The 23,902-nt window shown below is 44.9% G+C and overlaps 1 protein-coding gene across 2 annotated transcripts in view; it reads right to left on the bottom strand.

Annotated features, from left to right (window-relative positions):
- Window positions 1–23,057, bottom strand: part of LOC120054502 (RIMS-binding protein 2-like) — a 41,962-nt gene extending 18,905 nt beyond the window's left edge. Inside the window, exons 1-8 of one of the 2 annotated variants that reach the window (XM_039001938.1) lie at window positions 22,956–23,057; window positions 21,846–21,896; window positions 17,587–17,797; window positions 16,645–16,799; window positions 16,061–16,140; window positions 15,266–15,375; window positions 11,252–11,438; window positions 10,323–10,978 (exon numbers count right to left, since the gene is read on the bottom strand). In XM_039001938.1, the coding sequence (XP_038857866.1) occupies window positions 10,323–10,978; window positions 11,252–11,438; window positions 15,266–15,375; window positions 16,061–16,140; window positions 16,645–16,799; window positions 17,587–17,797; window positions 21,846–21,896; window positions 22,956–23,057 (1,552 nt within the window). The remainder of the gene's footprint in view (window positions 1–10,322; window positions 10,979–11,251; window positions 11,439–15,265; window positions 15,376–16,060; window positions 16,141–16,644; window positions 16,800–17,586; window positions 17,798–21,845; window positions 21,897–22,955) is intronic. The other variant, XM_039001943.1, reaches the window with a different exon arrangement.
- Between the last annotated feature and the right edge of the window lie 845 nt (window positions 23,058–23,902).

The raw sequence follows: 23,902 nt of genomic DNA, 5'->3' as shown, positions 1-23,902 counted from the left end.
ACCCCCTTCTATAGACTTACACAGTAATTATGACCACATCCGGAGGACGTCCTCCAACCAATCAAAGCTCTTGTAGCATGAACTGACATGTTGTCCACTCAATCAAAGGATCAGAGAATTAATCTAGTACTGAAAGCATAAGCTAGCACCGCAGGGCATAAATTGTGGTCAGTAGCTGACTCAGAGAAATACCATAGTTGAATAGTTTTGAAAAAATGAAGGAGAAGCAAGAGAGAGGAGAGATATCTATATTTCGTTGTATTTTCTTTTCACTTTCACTTACTTAGCTAGCGAATGCAGCTAGCTAGTTTAGCCTAGTCAAACACCTGGCTCAAACAGAGAGGGATGCTGTGTTAGCTAGCTGGCTATGGCTATCCAACACAAACTCTAAGTCAAGGTAAGCTTTTGGTTTAATTTATTTATTGCCACCGGGGCCCGCCGGTGTAACTGCTAAACTGCTTGCTAACTGTACCCAGTACAACATGATTGTAGCGGGTTTACTAATACGTTAGTTCTAGTAGCTATGTTGACTATGACTTTAGCTAATATGGTGACAACAATGTAGGCTGTGTGTAGCGGTTAGCAGGTATGATATGAAGGTTTTTGCTTGGAAAGGTTTTTTCACCTGGCCACAGACAGCTGATGTGTTGTACACTGAAGTCCACAAGCGAAGGGAAAAGGTGAGAGGAGGAGAGTGCGTAGATGCAAGGAATTATACAACGATCAAAGGGATCATGCTGTTTGTATGTGGATGCAATGAAAGTTAACCGTGTTTGCGTGGGATCAGGGGTGTATACATTCTGCCGATTCTGTTGAAAAATGTTTCTTAAATGGAAGTAAATGGAACGAAACGGGGATAAACACCTGAATTTGTCCAATAGAAAATCTAATTTGCAACTGTTGGACTAACGATTACACCCTAGATCAGCTAGACGCAGGCAAGCGTGTGCAAAGCGGTATTCAATGTGTCAATGTCTGTAACCTTGATTACTCTAATTTCTCTCGATCTGTGCAACTACGCTGTAAACTTTAATTCATAGGCTAGGTTGTAGCAACCTCATGATGGACAAGTACTACACATAATCGAGGGATGTGTGTGTGTGTATGTGTCACAGGAGGTTGGTGGCACCTTAACTGGGGAGGATGGGCTTGTACAGTATGTATATATGTATGTACAGTGGGGCAAAAAAGTATTTAGTCAGCCACCAATTGTGCAAGTTCTCCCACTTAAAAAGATGAGAGAGGCCTGTAATTTTCATCATAGGTACACTTCAACTATGACAGACAAAATGAGAAAAAAAAATCCAGAAAATCACATTGTAGGATTTTTAATGAATTTATTTGCAAATTATGGTGGAAAATAAGTATTTGGTCAATAACAAAAGTTTATCTCAATACTTTGTTATATACCCTTTGTTGGCAATGACAGAGGTCAAACGTTTTCTGTAAGTCTTCACAAGGTTTTCACACACTGTTGCTGGTATTTTAGCCCATTCCTGCATGCAGATCTCCTCTAGAGCAGTGATGTTTTGGGGCTGTTGCTGGGCAACACGGACTTTCAACTCCCTCCAAAGATTTTCTATGGGGTTGAGATCTGGAGACTGGCTAGGCCACTCCAGGACCTTGAAATGCTTCTTACGAAGCCACTCCTTAGTTGCCCCGGCGGTGTGTTTGGGATCATTGTCATGCTGAAAGACCCAGCCACGTTTCACCTTCAATGCCCTTGCTGATGGAAGGAGGTTTTCACTCAAAATCTCACGATAAATGGCCCCATTCATTCTTTCCTTTACACGGATCAGTCGCCCTGGTCCCTTTGCAGAAAAACAGCCCCAAAGCATGATGTTTCCACCCCCATGCTTCACAGTAGGTATGGTGTTCTTTGGATGCAACTCAGCATTCTTTGTCCTCCAAACACGACGAGTTGAGTTTTTACCAAAAAGTTATATTTTGGTTTCATCTGACCATATGACATTCTCCCAATCTTCTTCTGGATCATCCAAATGCTCTCTAGCAAACTTCAGACGGGCCTGGACATGTACTGGCTTAAGCAGGGGGACACGTCTGGCACTGCAGGATTTGAGTCCCTGGCGGCGTAGTGTGTTACTGATGGTAGGCTTTGTTACTTTGGTCCCAGCTCTCTGCAGGTCATTCACTAGGTCCCCCCGTGTGGTTCTGGGATTTTTGCTCACCGTTCTTGTGATCATTTTGACCCCATGGGGTGAGATTTTGCGTGGAGCCCCAGATCGAGGGAGATTATCAGTGGTCTTGTATGTCTTCCATTTCCTAATAATTGCTCCCACAGTTGATTTCTTCAAACCAAGCTGCTTACCTATTGCAGATTCAGTCTTCCCAGCCTGGTGCAGGTCTACAATTTTGTTTCTGGTGTCCTTTGACAGCTCTTTGGTCTTGGCCATAGTGGAGTTTGGAGTGTGACTGTTTGAGGTTGTGGACAGGTGTCTTTTATACTGATAACAAGTTCAAACAGGTGCCATTAATACAGGTAACGAGTGGAGGACAGAGGAACCTCTTAAAGAAGAAGTTACAGGTCTGTGAGAGCCAGAAATCTTGCTTGTTTGTAGGTGACCAAATACTTATTTTCCACCATAATTTGCAAATAAATTCATAAAAAATCCTACAATGTGATTTTCTGGATTTTTTTTCTCATTTTGTCTGTCATAGTTGAAGTGTACCTATGATGAAAATTACAGGCCTCTCTCGTCTTTTTAAGTGGGAGAACTTGCACAATTGGTGGCTGACAAAATACTTTTTTGCCCCACTGTATGTACATGGTTTCTCCCTAGTTTGATTGGGTTCTCCCTAAAACACTTCTGCGAGCAGGCCTTTCTAATCGACCTGGCCCGGGTATCCTGGAAGGATATTGACCTCATCCCGTCAGTAGAGGATGCCTGGTCATTCTTTAAAAGTAATTTCCTCACCATCTTAAATAAGCATGCCCCTTTCAAAAAATGTAGAACTAATAACAGATATAGCCCTTGGTTCACTCCAGACCTGACTGCCCTTGACCAGTGTAACCATCCTGTAACTCCAAAAAGTTTTGAGACACTAAAGTCCATGGATAATAGGAGCACCTCCTCCCAGCTGCCCACTGCACTGAGACTAGGAAACACTGTCACCACCGATAAATCCACGAAAATCTAGAATTTCAATAAGCATTTCTCTACGGCTGGCCATGCTTTCCTCCTGACTACCCCAACCCCAGTCAACTGCTCTGCATCCCCTGCAGCTACTTGCCCAAGCCTCACCAGCTTCTCCTTCACCCAAATAGCAGATGTTCTGAAAGAGCTGTAAAACCTGGACCCGTACAAATCAGCTGGACTAGACAATCTGGACCTTCTCTTTCTAAAATTATCCGCTGCCATTGTTGCAACCCCTATTACCAGTCTGTTCAACCTCTCTTTTGTATCGTCCGAGATTCCTAAAGATCGGAAAGCTGCCACGGTCATCCCCCTGACACTCTAGACCCAAACTGTTACAGATGTATATCCATCCTGCCCTAACTTTCTAAAGTCTTCGAAAGCCAAGTTAACATACAGATCACTGACCATTTCGAATCCCACTGTACCTTCTCCACTGTGCAATCCGGTTCCCGAGCTGGTCACGGGTGCACCTCAGCCACGCTCAAGGTACTAAACGATATCAGAACCGCCATCGATAAAAGACAGTACTGTGCAGCCGTCTTCATCGACCTGGCCAAGGCTTTCGACTCTGTCAATCACCACATTCTTATCGGCAGACTCAACAGCCTTGGTTTCTCAAATGACTGCCTCGCCTGGTTCACCAACTACTTCTCAGACATAGTTCAGTGTGTCAAATCGGAGGGCCTGTTGTCCAGACCTCTGGCAGGCTCTATGGCGGTACCACAGGGTTCAATTCTCGGGCCGACTCTTTTTTCTGTATATATCAACGATGTCGCTCTTGCTGCGGGTGATTCCTTGATCCACCTCTACACAGACGACACCATTCTGTATACATCTGGCCCTTCTTTGTACATGGTGTTAACAAACCTCCAAACGAGCTTCAATACCATACAACACTCCTTCCGTGGCCTCCAACTGCTCTTAAACGCTAGTAAAACTAAATGCATGCTCCACACCCGCCCGCCTGACTAGCATCACTACTCTGGACGGTTCTGACTTAGAATATGTGGACAACTACAAATACCTAGGTGTCTGGCTAAACTCTCCTTCCAGACTCATATTAAACATCTCCAATCCAAAATTAAATATAGAATCGGCTTCCTATTTTGCAACAAAGCCTCCTTCACTCACGCTGCCAAACATACCCTCGTAAAACTGACTATCCTACCGATCCTCAATTTCAGCGATGTAATTTACAAAATAGCCTCCAACACTCTGTTTTGTCACCAAAGCCCCATATACCACCCACCACTGCGACCTGTAAGCTCTCGTCGGCTGGCCCTCGCTACATATTCGCCACCAGACCCAGTGGCTCCAAGTCATCTATAAGTCTCTGCTAGAGAAGCTCCGCCTCTCAGCTCAATTGGTCACCATAACAACCCCCACCCGTAGCACGCACTCCAGCAGGTATATCTCACTGGTCATACCCAAAGCCAACACCTCCTTTGGCCGCCTATCCTTCCAGTTCTCTACTGCCAATGACTGAAACGAATTGCAAAAATCACTGAAGTTGGAGACTTATATCTCCCTCACTAACTTTAAGCATCAGCAATCTGTGCAGCTTACCGATTGCTGCAGCTGTACACAGCCCATCTGTAAATAGCCCATCCAACTACCTACCTCATCCCCATATTGTTTTATTTACTTTTTTGCTATTTTCTACTTGCACATCATCATCTGCACATCTATCACTCCAGTGTAAACTTGCTAAATTGTAATTACTTCACTACTATGGCCTATTTATTGCCTTACCTCCTTACGGTCTCTCCTTACGGTCTCCTTAATCACACCCTGACCTAACCAAATAGAGAAGTAGAAAGGCTCTCTAAGGTCAGGGCGTGACAGTACCCCCCCAAAGGTGCGGACTCCGGCTGCAAAACCTGACTCTATGAGGAAGGGTCCGGGAGGGCATCTAGCCTCGGTGGCGGCTCCGGTTCGGGGCGTAGACCCCGCTCCGCTCGCTGATCGTTCCGCCTCCGTGGGACATGACTGTGGATCGTCGCCGGAGGCTCCGGGCCGCGGATCATCGCTGGAGGCTCCGGACCGCCGACCGTCGCTGGAGGCTCCGGACCGCCGACCGTCGCTGGAGACTCCGGGCCGCCGACCGTCGAATCCCACTGTACCTTCTCCACTGTGCAATCCGGAAGCCTCCAGTGGTGATCCATGGCCCGGAGCCTCCAGTGGTGATCCGGGCCGCCGACCGTCGCTGGAGGCTCCGGGCCGCAGACCGTCGCTGGAGGCTCCGGGCCGCAGACCGTCGCTGGAGGCTCCGGGCTGGAGGCTCCGGACCGCAGACCGTCGCTGGAGGCTCCGGACCGCAGACCGTCGCTGGAGGCTCCGGGCCGCAGACCGTCGCTGGAGGCTCCGGGCCGCAGACCGTCGCTGGAGGCTCCGGGCCGCAGACCGTCGCTGGAGGCTCCGGACCGCAGACCGTCGCTGGAGGCTCCGGACCGCAGACCGTCGCTGGAGACTCCGGACCTTGGATCTTTACTGGAGACTCCGGACCTTGGATCTTTACTGGAGGCTCAGGGCCATGGATCATCACTGGAGGCTCCGGGCCATGGATCACCACTGGAGGCTCCGGGCCATGGATCACCACTGGAGGCTCCGGGCCATGGATCACCACTGGAGGCTCCGGGCCATGGATCACCACTGGAGGCTCCGGGCCATGGATCACCACTGGAGGCTCCGGGCCATGGATCACCACTGGAGGCTTCGGGCCATGGATCACCACTGGAGGCTTCGGGCCATGGATCATCACTGGCTTCGGGCCATGGATCATCACTGCAGGCTCCGGTCCATGGATCATCACTGCAGGCTTTGTGCCATGGATCATCACTGGAGGCTTCGTGCCATGGATCATCACTGGAGGCTCCGGGCCATGGATCATCACTGGAGGCGTCGTGTCATGGATCATCATGGGAGGCTTCGGGCCATGGATCATCACTGGAGGCTTCGGGCCATGGATCATCACTGGAGGCTTCGTGCCATGGATCATCACTGGACTGGGAACTGTCGCCAGGAGCTTGGTGCGTGGGGCCGGCACTGGTGGTACCGGGCTGGTACCACATACGTTACCGCATACTCCTCGCCAACTCCATTCTCCGGTATCCCTCCTCGCACTGTTCTATTGAATCCCAGGCGGGCTCTGGCACTCTCCCTGGGTCGACCGACCACCTCTCTACCTACTACCAGGTTGTCCCTGGTTCACACCTCGGCACCGCCGACCACCCCGTGTGCCCCCCCCCCCCAAAAAAGTTGGGGCTGTCCTTTGGGCTGTCATTGTGGCCGCGAACCCCAGCGTCGTCGCTGTTGCTCCTTCGCTGCCTCCATCTGCTCCCATGGAAGGCGATCCTTTCCAGCCAGGATCTCCTCCCATGTCCAGGATCCCTTCCCGTCCAGGATCTCCTCCCATGTCCAGGATGTCTGCTCCTCCTGGCCACGCTGCTTGGTCCGTTTGTGGTGGGGTCTTCTGTTACGCTCGTTTAGAGAATGAGACCAAGGCACAGCGTGGTAAGCGTACATCTTCCTTTATTTTGATGAACAAAAAAAAAATGAAAAAATATACCAACGTAAAGTTCTGCAGGGCTAGACAGCAACTATGCAAAAACAAGATTCCACAACCTAAGGTGGGAAAAAAGGCTGCATAAGTATGATCCCCAATCAGAGACAACGATAGACAGCTGCCTCTGGCCGGGTATGGTTCCCAATCAAACAAAGAAATAGGAAAACTAGATTGCCCACCCAAATCACACCCTGACCTAACCAAATAGAGAAATAGAAAGGCTCTCTAAGGTCAGGGCGTGACAGTACATTTGTTTATGTGTAACTCTGTGTTGTTGTTTGTGTCACACTGCTTTGCTTTATCTTGGCCAGGTCGCAGTTGTAAATGAGAACTTGTTCTCAACTGGCCTACCTGGTTAAATAAAGGTGAAATATACAGTATATATATTTATTTTTTATGTATTTATGTATGTATGTATATATGTAAGTAATGCTTCAGGTGTGGGTACCGAATGAACCATATCCCGTGGTGTGTATGTTTGTGTCCACTACAGCATGTCTACATATGTATGTCTATGGGTGTAACATTATCATGCTGTCAGGAATTCTGTCCAAATATTCCTCAGAACAGCCAGAGGCAGTCAGGTTGATTTTCACAGTCCCTCTACCTCTGCTCTGCTGCATGCTAAATCAACAGGACCAATCTGTGCTGAGCTGCCAGTGCCCCGCAGAGAGAGAGAGAGACACACACACACACACACACAGTCAGACATATAAACACACACACACACAGTCATACAGAGGCAGCAGATGCAGTCAGCTGCCCATTCAGCATTATCTCTGAGCAGAGCAGAGTAGAGCAGAGTAGAGGGCACAGTAGAGTAGAGCGGAGCAGAGCAGTGAAGAGCAGAGCAGAGCAGAGCAAAGCAGAGAAGAGCAGAGCAGAGCAGTGAAGAGCAGAGTAGTGAAGAGCAGAGCAGAGCAGTGAAGAGCAGAGCAGAGGAGATCAGAGCAGAGCAGTGAAAATCAGAGCAGAGCAGTGGAGATCAGAGCAGAGCAGTGAAAATCAGAGCAGAGCAGTGAAGAGCAGAGCAGTGAAGAGCAGAGCAGTGAAGAGCAGAGCAGTGAAGAGCAGAGCAGTGAAGAGCAGAGCAGTGAAATTCAGAGCAGAGCAGTGAAGGTCAGAGCAGAGCAGTGAAATTCAAAGCAGAGCAGTGAAGAGCAGAGCAGTGAAGAGCAGAGCAGTGAAATTCAGAGCAGAGCAGTGAAGGTCAGAGCAGAGCAGTGAAATTCAAAGCAGAGCAGTGAAGATCAGAACAGAGCAGTGAAGATCAGAACAGAGCAGTGAAGATCAAAGCAGAGCAGTGAAGATCAGAACAGAGCAGTGAAGATCAGAGCAGAGCAGTGAAGTTCAAAGCAGAGCAGTGAAGTTCAAAGCAGAGCAGTGAAGTTCAGAGCAGAGCAGTGGAGATCAGAGCAGAGCAGTGGAGATCAGAGCAGAGCAGTGAAGATCAGAGCAGTGAAGATCAGAGCAGTGAAAATCAGAGCAGTGAAAATCAGAGCAGAGCAGTGAAGATCAGAGCAGAGCAGTGACATTCAAAGCAGAGCAGTGACATTCAAAGCAGAGCAGTGAAGATCAGAGCAGAGCAGTGACATTCAAAGCAGAGCAGTGAAGATCAGAGCAGAGCAGTGACATTCAAAGCAGAGCAGTGAAGATCAGAGCAGAGCAGTGACATTCAAAGCAGAGCAGTGAAGATCAGAGCAGAGCAGTGACATTCAAAGCAGAGCAGTGAAGATCAGAGCAGAGCAGTGACATTCAAAGCAGAGCAGTGAAGATCAGAGCAGAAGTCACCCAGAGCAGAGCAGTCTGAGCATGTGCATCAATACATCTTAAATCACATTTAACCACTAGATGAGTGTCAGCAGAGATATAGCTACTCCTTTCTGAAGAGGAGGATTCAGCAGTAGACATTCTGAGCATTCTGAGTACTCAGCTGTTTTAGTCATTCAACTATGAATATTATAAAGCATGAGTGTCAGTGAGGGCTCAAATGTGCATTTAAATCATCTCAGTGAAACCCTTCCATCTATGTACATTCATGCAGAGAAAAAACAGTAGGAGTAACCCTTGTATGATGTTTTGGTTGCATGATACATCCAGTTATTTCTAACCATCTTTGTTCTCAACATGAGCAACATATTCCAGTCAACTGGACTGGAATAGCTCATGGCGCGGCGGAGGGCACGAAGCAGGTCATGTAATTGGTGACTTCATCCACAGGAACAAGATCAATTTCCAGTAATTGAATGCATCTCAAATGCTGTCTTAACCTCACAATGTGATGGTGGCGCTTGATAAGATGCCCAGTGTGTTCCCAGTAATAAGTCCCCTCCCTGTTGCTGCTGCCTAAACACATAAAGCTCCCATTACAGCTGTCCTTCCTGTCCTGTCTCTTCCTGACCTCTGCCCTTCCATTAGACTCGAGCAGTCACTCACACACAGCAGGGCTAGTCAGTACATTCAGGTCAGCTCAATTCATTTCAAGGTTGCGTAAATGTACAGTTGGGAGTTCGCAAGCTTGTTCTTAAGTCATTATTTTAGACACAAATTGATTTTATTTTTTTATTAACACTTATTACTAATGTCCAGACAACAGAGGGAAATCATTGGTAGTGTTCTTTATAAGTGGTTGAAAAGTTAAACCTAGCAGCCAGTGGGTTTAAGGGCGCTGGCAGACAGTCAGCTGTATGTATAGTAATGACTGTGCGGTCTCTTTCTCTCTCTCTCTCTCTCTCTTTTTCTCTCTCTCTCTCTCTCTCTCGTGGTGTGTAGAGCTGTATGGGGTCTCAGGGGAGACCAGTCACACAGAGCTACAGAACATACACTATTTACACACATTAGGCATCTAGAGTTTCTCTCTTTCTCCCCTACCGACTCGGTTTTCACTCTCCTCCTCTGATAATATGCAGCCTTCTGCAGCAAACGCTCCCTGGATGTCTATTCATCACACTTCTTTTTTCCCTCCATCTTTAGCGTGTGCCTCTCTTATCAAAGCCAGCACACACAAATCCTTGAAGGCATTCAAAAAAAGTGACTGAGAAATATGAAAACGAGCCTTTAGATGTCTGTCAGATAACAAGGTTGTAAATATAATGGGCTCAAAGCTTGTCAGAGCTAGAGTAAATAGATTGCTGTGTTTATGCCAAATTGCCAAAGGCTTTTTAGCCAGAAATGGTTTTGAAAGCAGGAGAACACAGTGAAAGTATACGGCTGTGCAGGCTGGATATACAAGAGGCAGCAGAAGCAGCAGGAACTAACTACAGCACTGCATGCTCAATGCACCCTGAAGAGACAAACAACCAGGCCAGTTATGCTGAGTACACCTCTTTGGGAGACCTGAAAGCATTTACAATTATGCAAAATGCCACCTGATGACTAAGTGTGTGTTTTAACCAGTGGCTGCTGAGAGGAGGATGGCTCATAGTAATGGCTGGAACGGCATAAATGGAATGATATCAAACACATCGAACACGTGGTTTACATGGGTTTGATAACATTACATTCACTCCATTCCAGCCATTATTATGAGCCGTCCTCCCCTCAGCAGCCTCCACTGGTTTTAATGATGGGGGAAAGGGAGAGATAGTAGGTGGGCTGACCTGCAGGCTGGGTGCAGAACTCCACAGAGATCTCCCTCTTGTCCCTGTGCTCCATGGGCATCTGCCAAGGTATCTGGTGTGTCCGCGCCACGGCCTTCACCTTGTAAACGGTCATGGGCTTCAGTTGGAAGAACTGGTACTTGTAGGCCCCTGCCTTCACCATGTCATACTCAACATCGTTCAGGAAGATGGTGTGGCTGTAGTTGCTGTTGCTAGGCTGCCAGGAGAGCTCAGCAGAGACCTGTGTGATGTTGTCTACCCTCAGATAGTAAGGAGCCACCACCACATCCTTCCCCACCAGTAGAGTGCAGCGCAGCTCGTCAGACGGGCCCCGTTCTGTGATGCTCTGCACCGAGATGCGGTAGGTATTGGTGGCCAGGTTAAGTTTCTCGATAAGCGACTTTGTCTTGCCCCCAAAGGGCACGCTCATCCTCACCTCCTTGTCCACCAGGACGTTGTAGCCACTGATGGAGCCCCAGCCGGGCGGCACCACCGGAGGGTCCCAGCACACGATCACACTCTTGGCCAGCTGTTTGATCAGATTGATACGGCGAGGGTAAGGCACAATATTTTCACCAATCTCGTCAATGCTGACATCCAGGGTCCCTGTCCCGTTGCTGCAGGAACCCATGGAGCCCAGGAAGTCCATGCCCAGACTACTGCTGCCCAGGCTGGTCAGAGTGCTGCTCAGACTGGAACCCAGTCCAGTGGAACCGTGACTGGAACCGTGACTGGAACCCAGAGTGGAACCCATGTGGCTGCCCAGAGTGGAACCGTGAGTGGAACCCAGAGTGGAACCCATGTGGCTGCCCAGAGTGGAACCGTGAGTGGAACCCAGAGTGGAACTGAGGTTGCTCCCCAGGTTTCTCTCAAGGTTTCTCTCCAGGTTTCTATCTAGGCTAGGGCCCAGGTCCAGTTTACTGTCAGACAGCAGGCTGCTGATGCTGCTCAGGCCCATGCTGCCCAGCCCTGTGGAGCCCAGGCTGCTGTGGTTACTACTGAGGTAGCCTGACTCTTTGGCCCCGTCCCTGTGCTGAGCAGAGGGCATCTTCTCATCCTTAACAAAGTCCACAAAGTTGGAAGGGACAAGTCCCTGCTGTCCATCCAGCAGCTCTCCTGAGGAACAGAGAGAAAGAGGTAAGTATTACTATTAACAACAACACTCATAGTGAAAAGCAGTAAGTAGTATTAACAACAACACTCAGTGAAGAGCAGTAAGTAGTATAAACAACAACTCACAGTGACGAGTATTAAGTAGTATAAACAACTCACAGTGACGAGTATTAAGTGGTATTAACAACTCACAGTGACGAGTATTAAGTAGTATAAACAACTCACAGTGACGAGTATTAAGTAGTATAAACAACTCACAGTGACGAGTATTAAGTGGTATTAACAACTCTCACAGTGACGTTAACAACTCTCACAGTGACGAGCATTAAGTAGTATAAACAACTCTCACAGTGACGAGCAGTAAGTAGTATAAACAACAACTCTCACCGTGACGAGCATTAAGTAGTATAAACAACAACTCACAGTGACGAGTATTAAGTAGTATAAACAACTCTCAAAGTGACGAGCAGTAAGTAGTATTAACAACTCTCACAGTGACGTTAACAACTCTCACAGTGACGAGCATTAAGTAGTATAAACAACTCTCACAGTGACGAGCAGTAAGTAGTATAAACAACTCGCACAGTGAAGAGCAGTAAGTAGTATTAACAACAACACTCATAGTGAAAAGCAGTAAGTAGTATTAACAACAACACTCACAGTGACGAGCAGTAAGTAGTATTAACAACAACACTCACAGTGACGAGCAGTACGTAGTATAAACAACTCTCACAGTGACGAGCATTAAGTAGTATAAACAACTCTCACAGTGACGAGCAGTAAGTAGTATAAACAACAACTCTCACATTGACGAGCATTAAGTAGTATAAACAACTCACAGTGACGAGCAGTAAGTAGTATAAACAACAACTCTCACAGTGACGAGCATTAAGTAGTATAAACAACTCTCACAGTGAAGAGCAGTAAGTAGTATTAACAACAACACTTACAGTGACGAGCAGTAAGTAGTATTAACAACAACACACAGTGACGAGCATTAAGTTGCATAAACAACTCTCACAGTGAAGAGCAGTAAGTAGTATTAACAACAACACTTACAGTGAAGAGCAGTAAGTAGTATTAACAACAACACTTACAGTGAAGAGCAGTAAGTAGTATTAACAACAACACTCACAGTGACGAGCAGTACGTAGTATAAACAACTCTCACAGTGATGAGCAGTACGTAGTATAAACAACTCTCACAGTGATGAGCAGTAAGTAGTATAAACAACTCTCACAGTGAAGAGCAGTAAGTAGTATTAACAACAACACTCACAGTGACGAGCAGTAAGTAGTATTAACAACAACACTCACAGTGACGAGCAGTACGTAGTATAAACAACTCTCACAGTGAAGAGCAGTAAGTAGTATTAACAACAACACTCACAGTGACGAGCAGTAAGTAGTATTAACAACAACACTCACAGTGACGAGCAGTAAGTAGTATTAACAACAACACTCACAGTGACGAGCAGTACGTAGTATAAACAACTCTCACAGTGACGAGCAGTAAGTAGTATTAACAACAACACTCACAGTGACGAGCAGTATGTAGTATAAACAACTCTCACAGTGACGAGCAGTAAGTGGTATTAACAACAATACTCACAGTGACGAGCATTACGTTGTATAAACAACTCTCACAGTGACGAGCAGTAAGTAGTATTAACAACAACACTCACAGTGACGAGCAGTAAGTGGTATTAACAACAACTCTCACAGTGACGAGCAGTAAGTGGTATTAACAACAATACTCACAGTGACGAGCATTACGTTGCATAAACAACTCTCACAGTGAAGAGCAGTAAGTAGTATTAACAACAACACTCACAGTGACGAGCAGTAAGTAGTATTAACAACAACACTCACAGTGACGAGCAGTACGTAGTATAAACAACTCTCACAGTGACGAGCAGTAAGTGGTATTAACAACAATACTCAGTGAAGAGCAGTTAGTAGTATTAACAACAACTCACAGTGACAAGCATTAAGTAGTATTAACAACTCTCATAGTGACGATAACAACTCTCACAGTGACGAGCAGTAAGTAGTATAAACAACAACACTCATAGTGAAAAGCAGTAAGTAGTATTAACAACAACACTCAGTGAAGAGCAGTAAGTAGTATTAACAACAACACTCATAGTGAAAAGCAGTAAGTAGTATTAACAACAACACTCACAGTGACGAGCAGTACGTAGTATAAACAACTCTCACAGTGAAGAGCAGTAAGTAGTATTAACAACTCTCACAGTGAAGAGCAGTAAGTAGTATTAACAACAACACTCACAGTGACGAGCAGTAAGTAGTATTAACAACAACACTCACAGTGACGAGCAGTACGTAGTATAAACAACTCTCACAGTGATGAGCAGTACGTAGTATTAACAACAACACTCACAGTGATGAGCAGTAAGTAGTATTAACAACAACACTCACAGTGATGAGCAGTAAGTAGTATTAACAACAACTCTCACAGTGATGAGCAGTAAGTAGTATAAACAACTCTCACAGTGAAGAGCAGTAAGTAGTATTAACAACAACACTCACAGTGACGAGCAGTAAGTAGTATTAACAACAACACTCACAGTGACGAGCAGTACGTAGTATAAACAACTCTCACAGTGACGAGCAGTAAGTGGTATTAACAACAATACTCAGTGAAGAGCAGTTAGTAGTATTAACAACAACTCACAGTGACGAGCATTAAGTAGTATTAACAACTCTCACAGTGACGATAACAACTCTCACAGTGACGAGCAGTAAGTAGTATAAACAACAACACTCACAGTGAAGAGCAGTACGTAGTATAAACAACTCTCACAGTGACGAGCAGTAAGTGGTATTAACAGCAATACTCACAGTGAAGAGCAGTTAGTATTATTAACAACAACTCTCACAGTGACGAGCATTAAGTTCTATAAACAACAACTCACAGTGACGAGTATTAAGTAGTATAAACAACAACTCTCACAGTGACGAACATTAAGTAGTATTAACAACAACACTCACAGTGACGAGTATTAAGTAGTATAAACAACAACTCTCACAGTGACGAGCATTAAGTAGTATTAACAACAACACTCACAGTGACGAGTATTAAGTAGTATAAACAACAACTCTCACAGTGACGAGCATTAAGTAGTATTAACAACAACACTCACAGTGACGAGCAGTACGTAGTATAAACAACTCTCGCAGTGACGAGCAGTAAGTGGTATTAGCAGCAATACACAGTGAAGAGCAGTTAGTATTATTAACAACAACTCTCACAGTGACAAGCTGTAAGTAGTATTAACAACACACAGTGAAGAGCAATAACTAGTATTAACAACAACTTTCACAGTGAAGAGCAGTAAGCAGTATTAACAACTCTCACAGTGACGAGCTGTAAGTAGTATTAACAACAACTCTCACAGTGAAGAGCAGTAAGTAGTATTAACAACACACAGTGAAGAGCAGTAAGTAGTATTAACAACAACTCACAGTGACGAGCAGTAAGTTGTATAAACAACAACTCTCACAGTGAAGAGCAGTAAGTAGTATTAACAACAACTCACAGTGACGAGCAGTAAGTAGTATAAACAACAACTCTCCAAGTACAGTACAGTGAAGACTAGAGAGGACAATCATAAAAGCCACATTAGCACTGATTGATCCACAACTGCCTAATCCTCGTCTGATCTAATGCCCATACAGTAAATACATCCCATAATCCATGCTGTCTCTTAGCAGCAACAATTATTCTGCTCTGAAATAATAATTATTTTTAAATCTTGTGAATTGGTTTTTAAGAGAGAGAGGGTAAAATACAGTGAGATATCAGACCTTCATAGAAGCCGTCATCATCCATGGTCCCATACACGTAGAGGTACTTCCCTGCCACCAGGGGGAGCTCTGCCTCAGGATGCTCATTGGGCCCATTACAGGGGTTATAACTGGGGGAAAGAAAGAGTAGAGTACAATAGAATCAAGCTGATGAACTCGCTGCGTTGCTCCTCTGAACCCAATACAAGTGGAAATGTGTCCAATTATCTCAGGCTAGATGATGAATTCAGGTTCAAAAAGGTCCAAAACCCAGAATCAAAATGAGACAATTATTAAACACAATATTAGGAACTGTGTATGGACAATTAGCTTCTGTCAAAACTTGATGACATTGTGATGGGAAAGCACAGTAGCCTAGATAAATAGTATCCGAGCAATTCCAAACAAATCCAAGCACAGTTACATTTTTGCCACAAACACTGCAGTAGCATTACCCTTGTGTAACTCTGTGATAGGGGAATTGCTGAGTGCTGCAATAAAAAACTAATATAAAATATACAATTTTCCAACAGGCTACATTTTCCAACAGGCTAAATGAGATAGAAAAAAACAGTGGGGGTGGACAGCACTGGGATCCATTCATGTATTTGCCTTTGTTCTAGGGGATTCCAATTATTTCAGCTGACAGTTCATTTTATTTGGTGAGAGCATAGCACTGCATCATTATTAAGAGGTGAGTTCAAACCTCAGTGGGACAATGTGGGTGGAAAACACTTCTGAAAAGTGCTGTGCAGGGATGCATTTTTAATATAACACTGTAGTGTAAGGCATCTCAAAGCTGCTCACTCCTCTCACCTGTACCGGGCGATGCACAGACGGACCTTGCCTGTGAACCTCTTCTTGGTCCTAGTTGTTGAGCTTAGTTCTTTGTCCATCTGATGAGAGAGAACAAACCTTGAGAGATGTAACAACCAAATTTCAGTTATTTTTGTTTTCATGGTGGACATTTCTATGGTGGAAATCAGTGGGATGATAGCAGAGCCTATAAACGTATCCTATGCACATTTGGTAAACCTGCCAAACCTCCCAGCAGAGGAGAGTAAAAGGAAACAGATAGGCCTTTTCCCACCCTACCCTTTCTGCCTCACTGTGTTTCCTCAGTCCTACATCTCCACCTGAGTAGGACTTCAGCTTAGACTTTCAAAACAGGAAGCAATTTTGCAATCATGTAATAAATGCTGTAATTATGTAACAGTATAATTACTGCTTTACCATCTTCTGAGGAGTTTTTTGAAAGGGATATTTAGGTCCATCTTCATTAGGCTTATACAATCAGGGCTAGAGTGGAGGGAGGGAGGGAGGGAGGGAGGGAGGGAGGGAGGGAGGGAGGGAGGGAGGGAGGGAGGGAGGGAGGGAGGGAGGGACCTAGTAGGACTCACCTCAGTGAGGAGGGTCCGTTGAGAGCTGTCGGCCCGGCTGCTGCTGCGGGTGAGGAATGTTGGCTTTACAGACACGAGCTCCGGCTTGTCCCCACAGATCTGGAGCGGTCGGATGAACTCAGAGATCACAGATCTGCTCAGCGGACTCTCATTGCCTGCGGACAAAACAAAGGAAGAGCTAAGATCTGAAATATGACTGCGCCTGCTGAAATCATATTTCTATCTGTGCGTAACACTAATGTCCAAAATGGAGTGCAATATATCACATACAATTATTTATCCATTTCATCATGTGATCGTCATTCATCGTTATTATCACCATTCATCATCATCATCCATACCTCATTTGATTAGATACCATTAAAAGTAATACATAACATTGTAAGAACCAACAGCACAAACAACAGATGGATACAACCCATTAACAATTAGGAAAATAAGAATCCTAATTGCATTAGTGTTAAAAAACATACAGATCCTTATGTAATCAGAAGGAGAGTTAGATTCCAGGCACAAGCCCAATGTAAACGTCAGTATTATTGGCATGTATTTATTTAAGTCAACAACAAGAATGTGCCAAGCAGTGGTAAAGGCTATGTCATACAGTACCCTGATTGATTATTTCATTAGGCTACTTGCTCTATGTTGAGCCACATACGTCATAAGCACTGCCTTCCAGATCTCCAATTTCAGGAGCAGCTGCACGTTTGTCTTTCCATCATCATAACACCGAATTGTTCATTTAAAATGTATTTTGGCGTCATTTTGCTAGACTAAAGCTTTCCACCGCTTCCACTGTCTGATTTAACAGTTCAAACGTCCACATACAGCTCACAGATGACTGAAATAACATTTATGAATATTCTTGTCTGAGCTGTGGTCTATGGCGTACATAATGTACACAGACAAGCTAAAACAAAGCTCTTCTGCGATTCCTCTAACCTTTCCCTGTGGGGGCGGCCAGCCCGTTGAAGAGCTGGGAGAGGGATTTGTTTGGCGATCCAGGGGATTCACACACAGTTAAGGGATCGGTGCCACTGCCAAGGGTATCAAACTTTCCAGTCTGTAGCCGGAACTTCTCCAGCTCTTTGGACAGGAGGTTGAACTGCTCACTTTGTGTCCGACATTTCTCCTCCAGCTCTCGGACTTTGGCCTGGCGACAGATAGCGAGAGAGGGAGAAAGGCAGAGAGAGGGAGAAAGGCAGAGAGAGGGAGAAAGGCAGAGAGAGGGAGAAAGGCAGAGAGAGGGAGAAAGACAGAGAGAGGGAGAAAGGAAGGAAGAAGTAGAGAGACAAAAGAGAAGAAAGTAACAGAAGGAAATAAAGTGAAAGAAAGAGAAAATCTGAAACCCAAAACTGTATATTTGCATAAATACACACACAAAATTAGGTAGGATGAGATATTGGACTTTAAAAATTACAGAGAAAAGGGAGTTGACACCTTAAATTTCCTATCAGGTAAAATACAGTCCAGTCATAAACACCTAAACTAGTCACAGTACGCAGATCACATGCAGGACTACAGTTAATGCACATTATTCTATAGAGCAGCCTCTTGTTAAGAGGAAGTATGCATACCAAAAACTGCACTGTGTTCAAAGCGCGGGGAATGCTCCTCAACTTCATTGCACAGAGATAGTAAAATAAAGGCAAGAGTCATCATCATGAGTTACGAAGCCGACAAAAGAGGGGCAACAGCAATTAAAACATCATAGAACCATGCAATCAAATCCTTGGCTTTCTACAGTGAAATACTGTCTGTTCTCCACACTGGCCCGTTGATAGGAGACTACGGTACAGTGGGAGAATAGGCAGACCTAGCAGAAACCCCAGGGGTGTCCAGCTCAAGATCTTCCCTTGGGCAGGAGTAAGTGTTGAGTGGTAAGCATCAAATGGAGACAGACAACCCCTCTTCACATAAACCCAAATCAGCCCCTTCATCAGACCACCCTGAGAGCATTGCTGAAGCTACCATGTCATTTGCTGAACACTTTCCCCAAAGCACAGTGATGCCTAATGTCTGTGGCGTTTTATTCAGCTGAATGACTTTCATGCAGACAAGTTATTGTTTGTCAGCACGTGAACATGCTGTTAGAGGAGGATTAGCATTTGCAATCACTGCATATGATTCAATGGGTTGATGCATTAACACAGAGGGTGGTTAGCCTTTCACCATCTTAAAGCCCTCCCCTGGGTGTATGACCAGTCCTGTAGTAGCCTTGTGAAACATGCTGCCCTGCATGCAACTCCAACCAGAATGAACGGTTACAATGTCCTCATAACATCAATTGTTTCCATTATGCCAGCATCTAAACACAATTCCTCAGACATTAGAATGATGCCATAACTAAAATGGAGGCATAACTCAAATTAGAAATGATGAGAGCGATTGTCTGATGGCCTCTCCTATGTCCCAGTCAGGCCTTCTGTCTTGTTGTGTCCTGTCCTGTGACAACCCCTTCCCCAGTGACTGTACGGTAAGCAGAGCGGGCTCTGAGCCTAGTGGAGTGTGGATGCCTACACATGCATTGATGACAAGCTGAATGGAGGATGTGAGTGTGAACCATCATTGTATGGATAGGACAGCCTTGCTTTTGGGAGCAAACATTCACCAACTGAAACATGTTTCTGTCTGCACAGATACAACAATGCATCTTTTTGTAAATATTAATTTGTTCTTAATTGACTTGACGGGTTAAATAAACGTTAAATAAAAATAAAATGAACAGCACCTAGCTACAACAACAAAACCTTAGCAATTAATTAATGAGTAGCCATTGTTTCACTTCAGTATATGACATTGTTCAGCTCTTGAATCTTATGTTTCAAAATGAAAATACAGGGCATTTGGAAAGTAATCAGACCACTTGACAATTTCCAAATGTTGTTACGTCACAACCTTATTCTAAAATGGATTAAATAGTTTTTTCCCCTTCATCAAGCTACACGCAATACCCCATAACGTCGAGGCAAAAACAGGTTTTTAGAAATGTTTGCAAGTTTATTAAAAAAAATTCAAATGAAATATTACATTTACATAAGTATTCACACATCTTCTTGGGTATGACGTTACAAGCTTGGCACACCTGTATTTGGGGAGTTTCTCCCATTCTTCTCTGCAGATCCTCTCAAGCTCTGTCAGGTTGGATGGGGAGCATTACTGCACAGCTATTTTCAGGTCTCTTCAGAGATGTTCGGGCCACATTCAGAAACTTGTCTCGGAGCCACTCCTGCGTTGTCTTGGCTGTGTGCTTAGGGTCGTTGTTCTGTTGGAAGGTGAATCTTCTCCCCAGTCTGTCCTGAGCACTCTGGAGCAGGTTTTCATCAAGGATCTCTCTGTACATTGCTCCGTTCATCTTTCCCTCGATCCTGACTAGACTCCCAGTCCATGCCGCTGAAAAACATCCCCACAGCATGATGCTGCCACCACCACGCTTCACTGTAGGGATGGTGCCAGGTTTCCTCCAGACGTGACGCTTGGCATTCAGGCCAAAGAGTTCAATCTGGGTTTCATCAGACCAGAGAATCTTGTTTCTCATGGTTTGAGAGTCCTTTAGGTACCTCTAGGCAAACTCCAAGCGGGCTGTCATGTGCCTTTTACTGAGGAGTGGCTAGCGTCTGGCCACTCTACCATAAAGGCCTGATTGATGGAGTGCTGCAGAGATGGTTGTCCTACTGGAAGGTTCTCCCATCTCCACATTGGAACTCTGGAGCTCTGTCAGAGTGACCATCGGGTTCTTGGTCACCTCCCTGACCAAGGCTCTTCTCCCCTGATTGCTCAGTCTGGCCGGGCGGCCAGCTCTAGGAAGAGTCTTCAAACTTCTTCCATTTAAGAATTATGGAGGCCACTCTGTTCTTGGGGACCTTCAATGCTGCTGACAGTTTTAGGTACCCTTCCCCAGATCTGTGCCTCGACACAATCCTGTCTCAGAGCTCTACGGACAATTCCTTCAACATAGCTTGTTTTTTTCTCTGACATGCACTGTCAACTGTGGGACCTTATACAGACAGGTGTGTGACTTTCCAAATAATGTCCAATCAATTGAATTTACCACAGGTGCATTCCAATCAAGTTGAAGAAACATCTCAAGGATGATCAATGGAAACAGATGCACCTGAGCTCAATTTCGAGTCTCATAGCAAAGGGACTGAATACTTATGTAAATAAGCTATTTATGTTTTTTATTTTTTACAAATTTGCTAAAATTGTGTAGATTCATGAGGACGTTTTTTATTTAATCCATTTCAGAATAAGGCTGTAATGTAACAAAATGTGGAAAAAGTCAAGGGGTCTGAATACTTTCCGAATGCACTGTAAATCTAACGCAATATCTCCCGTCAAAATCAGATTATGAAAATGACCTCTTGATGGACTGCCACTTTGGTGTGGTGTATGCTTAAAATGTGACTATCAATTGAATCCCCAAAACATTGCCCTTCCAATTGTGAAATGTCATTCCATCATGATTTACTTCGAAAGAGCCAAAAACTAGGGGGATATATCCCTGATGTATATTGTATTGTACAGGCAGAGATGGAAATATCAAGTAAATAAAAACAATTCTGAAATACCTGCATGCTGTCCAAGTGGTTCTGTATATGCATGAAACACACACCAATAACACAGTGAAATAAAGATGCAGGAAAGAAATGAAGCACAATTACACATATGAACACTCATACACACCTTGAAATCAAAACAGAATATTTTCTGTGGCACTCATGCAAAATTATTTGTTAATAATAATAATAAACAACCACACATTTTAAATAATATAATGATCAATAACGATGTATGTCGATATAATACTGTTAGTATATACTGAATACACATTTACAAAAAGACAATAGCTAATGTGTCATATCAAAAGCACTCTTCCATTCTTATTTCTCCACTGCTAGTTACAGTTTAGACTTTTTTTAAATCATCAAAATAAAGTCATCATGGGCAAGAATCTATTATTCCATTTGGCCTTCGTCTTTATGCATGCCACATTCACAACCTTCAACAGAGTGAACAGGGTCTCACAGACAGAGCCAGTAGAAAATGACCCTGGGCTCACACATGTCCGACTGGCAGGCTGAGCCGTACACACACACACACTCCAAAAGCAGACACACACAAGCACACGCACACACAACATGGCCATCCAAACTCCTGTCACCCCCCCCCCCCCCCCCCCCCAGTGCCCAGACACTCACCTCTAACAGATGGACGGCTCCCTCATGCTCCTTCTTAGCCTCAACCTGAGCCTGTAAAACATAACATCTGTGTTACATTCAAAACACATACAACCCATTACCTCAACAACTGGACAACTGGACCATTGGGAACTGGCTGGACAGCACGCAAAAAAACACTCAACAAAATGCTATGTTTTTGAGCTGTTATGAAGGCCATCTATGAAAACAATGGTGTGTAAACATTCTAACAATTCTAACAAACAATTAATAATGTATCTTCAATATACTTCTGTAGTGCTCTCTTGAAACTAGATTGCGAGGCTCTTCTAGAAGATTCATCTTTGTTTGATATAAACCCACTGTGTTGTATAATAAACATAAAGTAATGCATGCTAGTGTACTTCATGTGACTGGGAACATCTGTTGAGAAAACTAACGTTCCACATGAATAGGAGAACATCTGCACACTTTCCAATTTCATGAATCCACTTCGGAGGCAATTAATTGTAGAGAATGCAGAAAGCAGCCAGTGTCTCTATAGAAAGATAACGCTGTAATGAGCTCCTTTTGCTAATGAGAGAAAACAGAGCGTATTTATGGCCAACTCTAAAATAAGTAGCACAGGCAGTGAGAGAGAGAGTTAAACGGAGAGAGACAGAGAGAAATGGAGAGAGAGAGAGAGTGTGAGAGAGAGAGCGAAAGAGGCTGATGATTCCAGATGAGGTGTTGCTTGACATCAGCTCCTCTCCTCAGAGGTGGCAGGGACTACGTCAAATCATTCGGACCAGCCTTTTAGCAAGCCAACAAAAAACATCAAGTCTGATCCAACTTTAAAGTTTTATTGTGCTAATCTGCTCCCTGTAGCAGGGAAAGAGCTTGTTACTGAGTTACTGAGTTACTTGGTTCCAGCACTCTCTCTCTCTCTCTCTCTCTCTCTCTCTCTGTCTGCCAGCCCCCCAGGCTGTGGGGCGAGAGAGACAGACACAGACAGCTGAAGGATTTAAGAGGATACGGCGAAGCTGTAGCAGTGCTCAACACAAAGCTCGTTGACCTCTGACCCAGCACTGGTCTGGGCTAACAAGAGTGGTGGCCCTCCCTGTGCAGCTAGCGCTGGCATGGTGACCTTACCTGCTGCAGAAGGTCAATCTCCTGCTGCTTTGCATTGAGTACAGCCAAGGCTTGTTCATGCTCCAACTCTAGCTGCTGCCTCCGCTCTGCAGCCTCACGCATATGCTGTCCTCAGAGGGCGGGGGGAGGTGGGAGACAGAAGGAGGGTGGTTTGGGGCATAGAGAGGGCTGCTGTTAGTACAACTAAAAACTCATGACATCAGGCTACCACAAGTCTCCGGTCATCTGTCCTCAACAAACTCCTGGCTTATATGTTGCCATTACTGAGCTTCGTGACAGTTATTGGACCTCCAAGTCTTAGAACACTTTAGGCAGAGGTTATGTCAAAACACCCATGTGACCAATGTCAATGACCAATGTCAATTTACAGTTTGTATCAAATGATCTAAATTAGAGAGACCCCCCCCCCCCCCCCAAAGCCTGGATCTTAACTTGAAAATCCATACTATAAGGAATGTTTGAACATGTTTGGACAAGAACTGGAGAAGATTTGCTGTGCATGATCAACCAATCATCAATCAACTGTTCTCAGTTTGCTGCACCCTTTGGGTAACAATACCTGTGTGTGATGTCACTACAGAAGAGCTGTCCTAAGCAATGATGTGTTTGCATGATCAATACAGGGTTTTAAGTTACAAGAAAAGGGTGCGCAAACTCCAAGGCGTGCTCACTTGTCCGTGGTCATCATTAACAAAAGAAGCCATACAAAACAAAGGCTAAATGCAAGGCCTTCCTCAACCATTATGTCAAAGTGCCATCTAGTCATCTTATTGCTTTCGTTTAAATGGTAAGAATCAGAAAACATTTTCATTACATTTTCATGCTGTCCAATATACATCTATCCCCTGGGTTATTTCATGTCATCAAGCCTGTGTGTGATATTGTCATCATGAACAGTGATACCCAACCCCAGCTCTCCCCTCTCCCACCCCTTCCACATATTCACT

The sequence above is a fragment of the Salvelinus namaycush genome, chromosome 1, assembly GCF_016432855.1.
Source record: "Salvelinus namaycush isolate Seneca chromosome 1, SaNama_1.0, whole genome shotgun sequence".
Lineage (NCBI taxonomy): Eukaryota > Metazoa > Chordata > Actinopteri > Salmoniformes > Salmonidae > Salvelinus > Salvelinus namaycush.
Note: the sequence above shows the minus strand (reverse complement) of the source record. Positions and strands in the feature narration are given on the sequence as shown.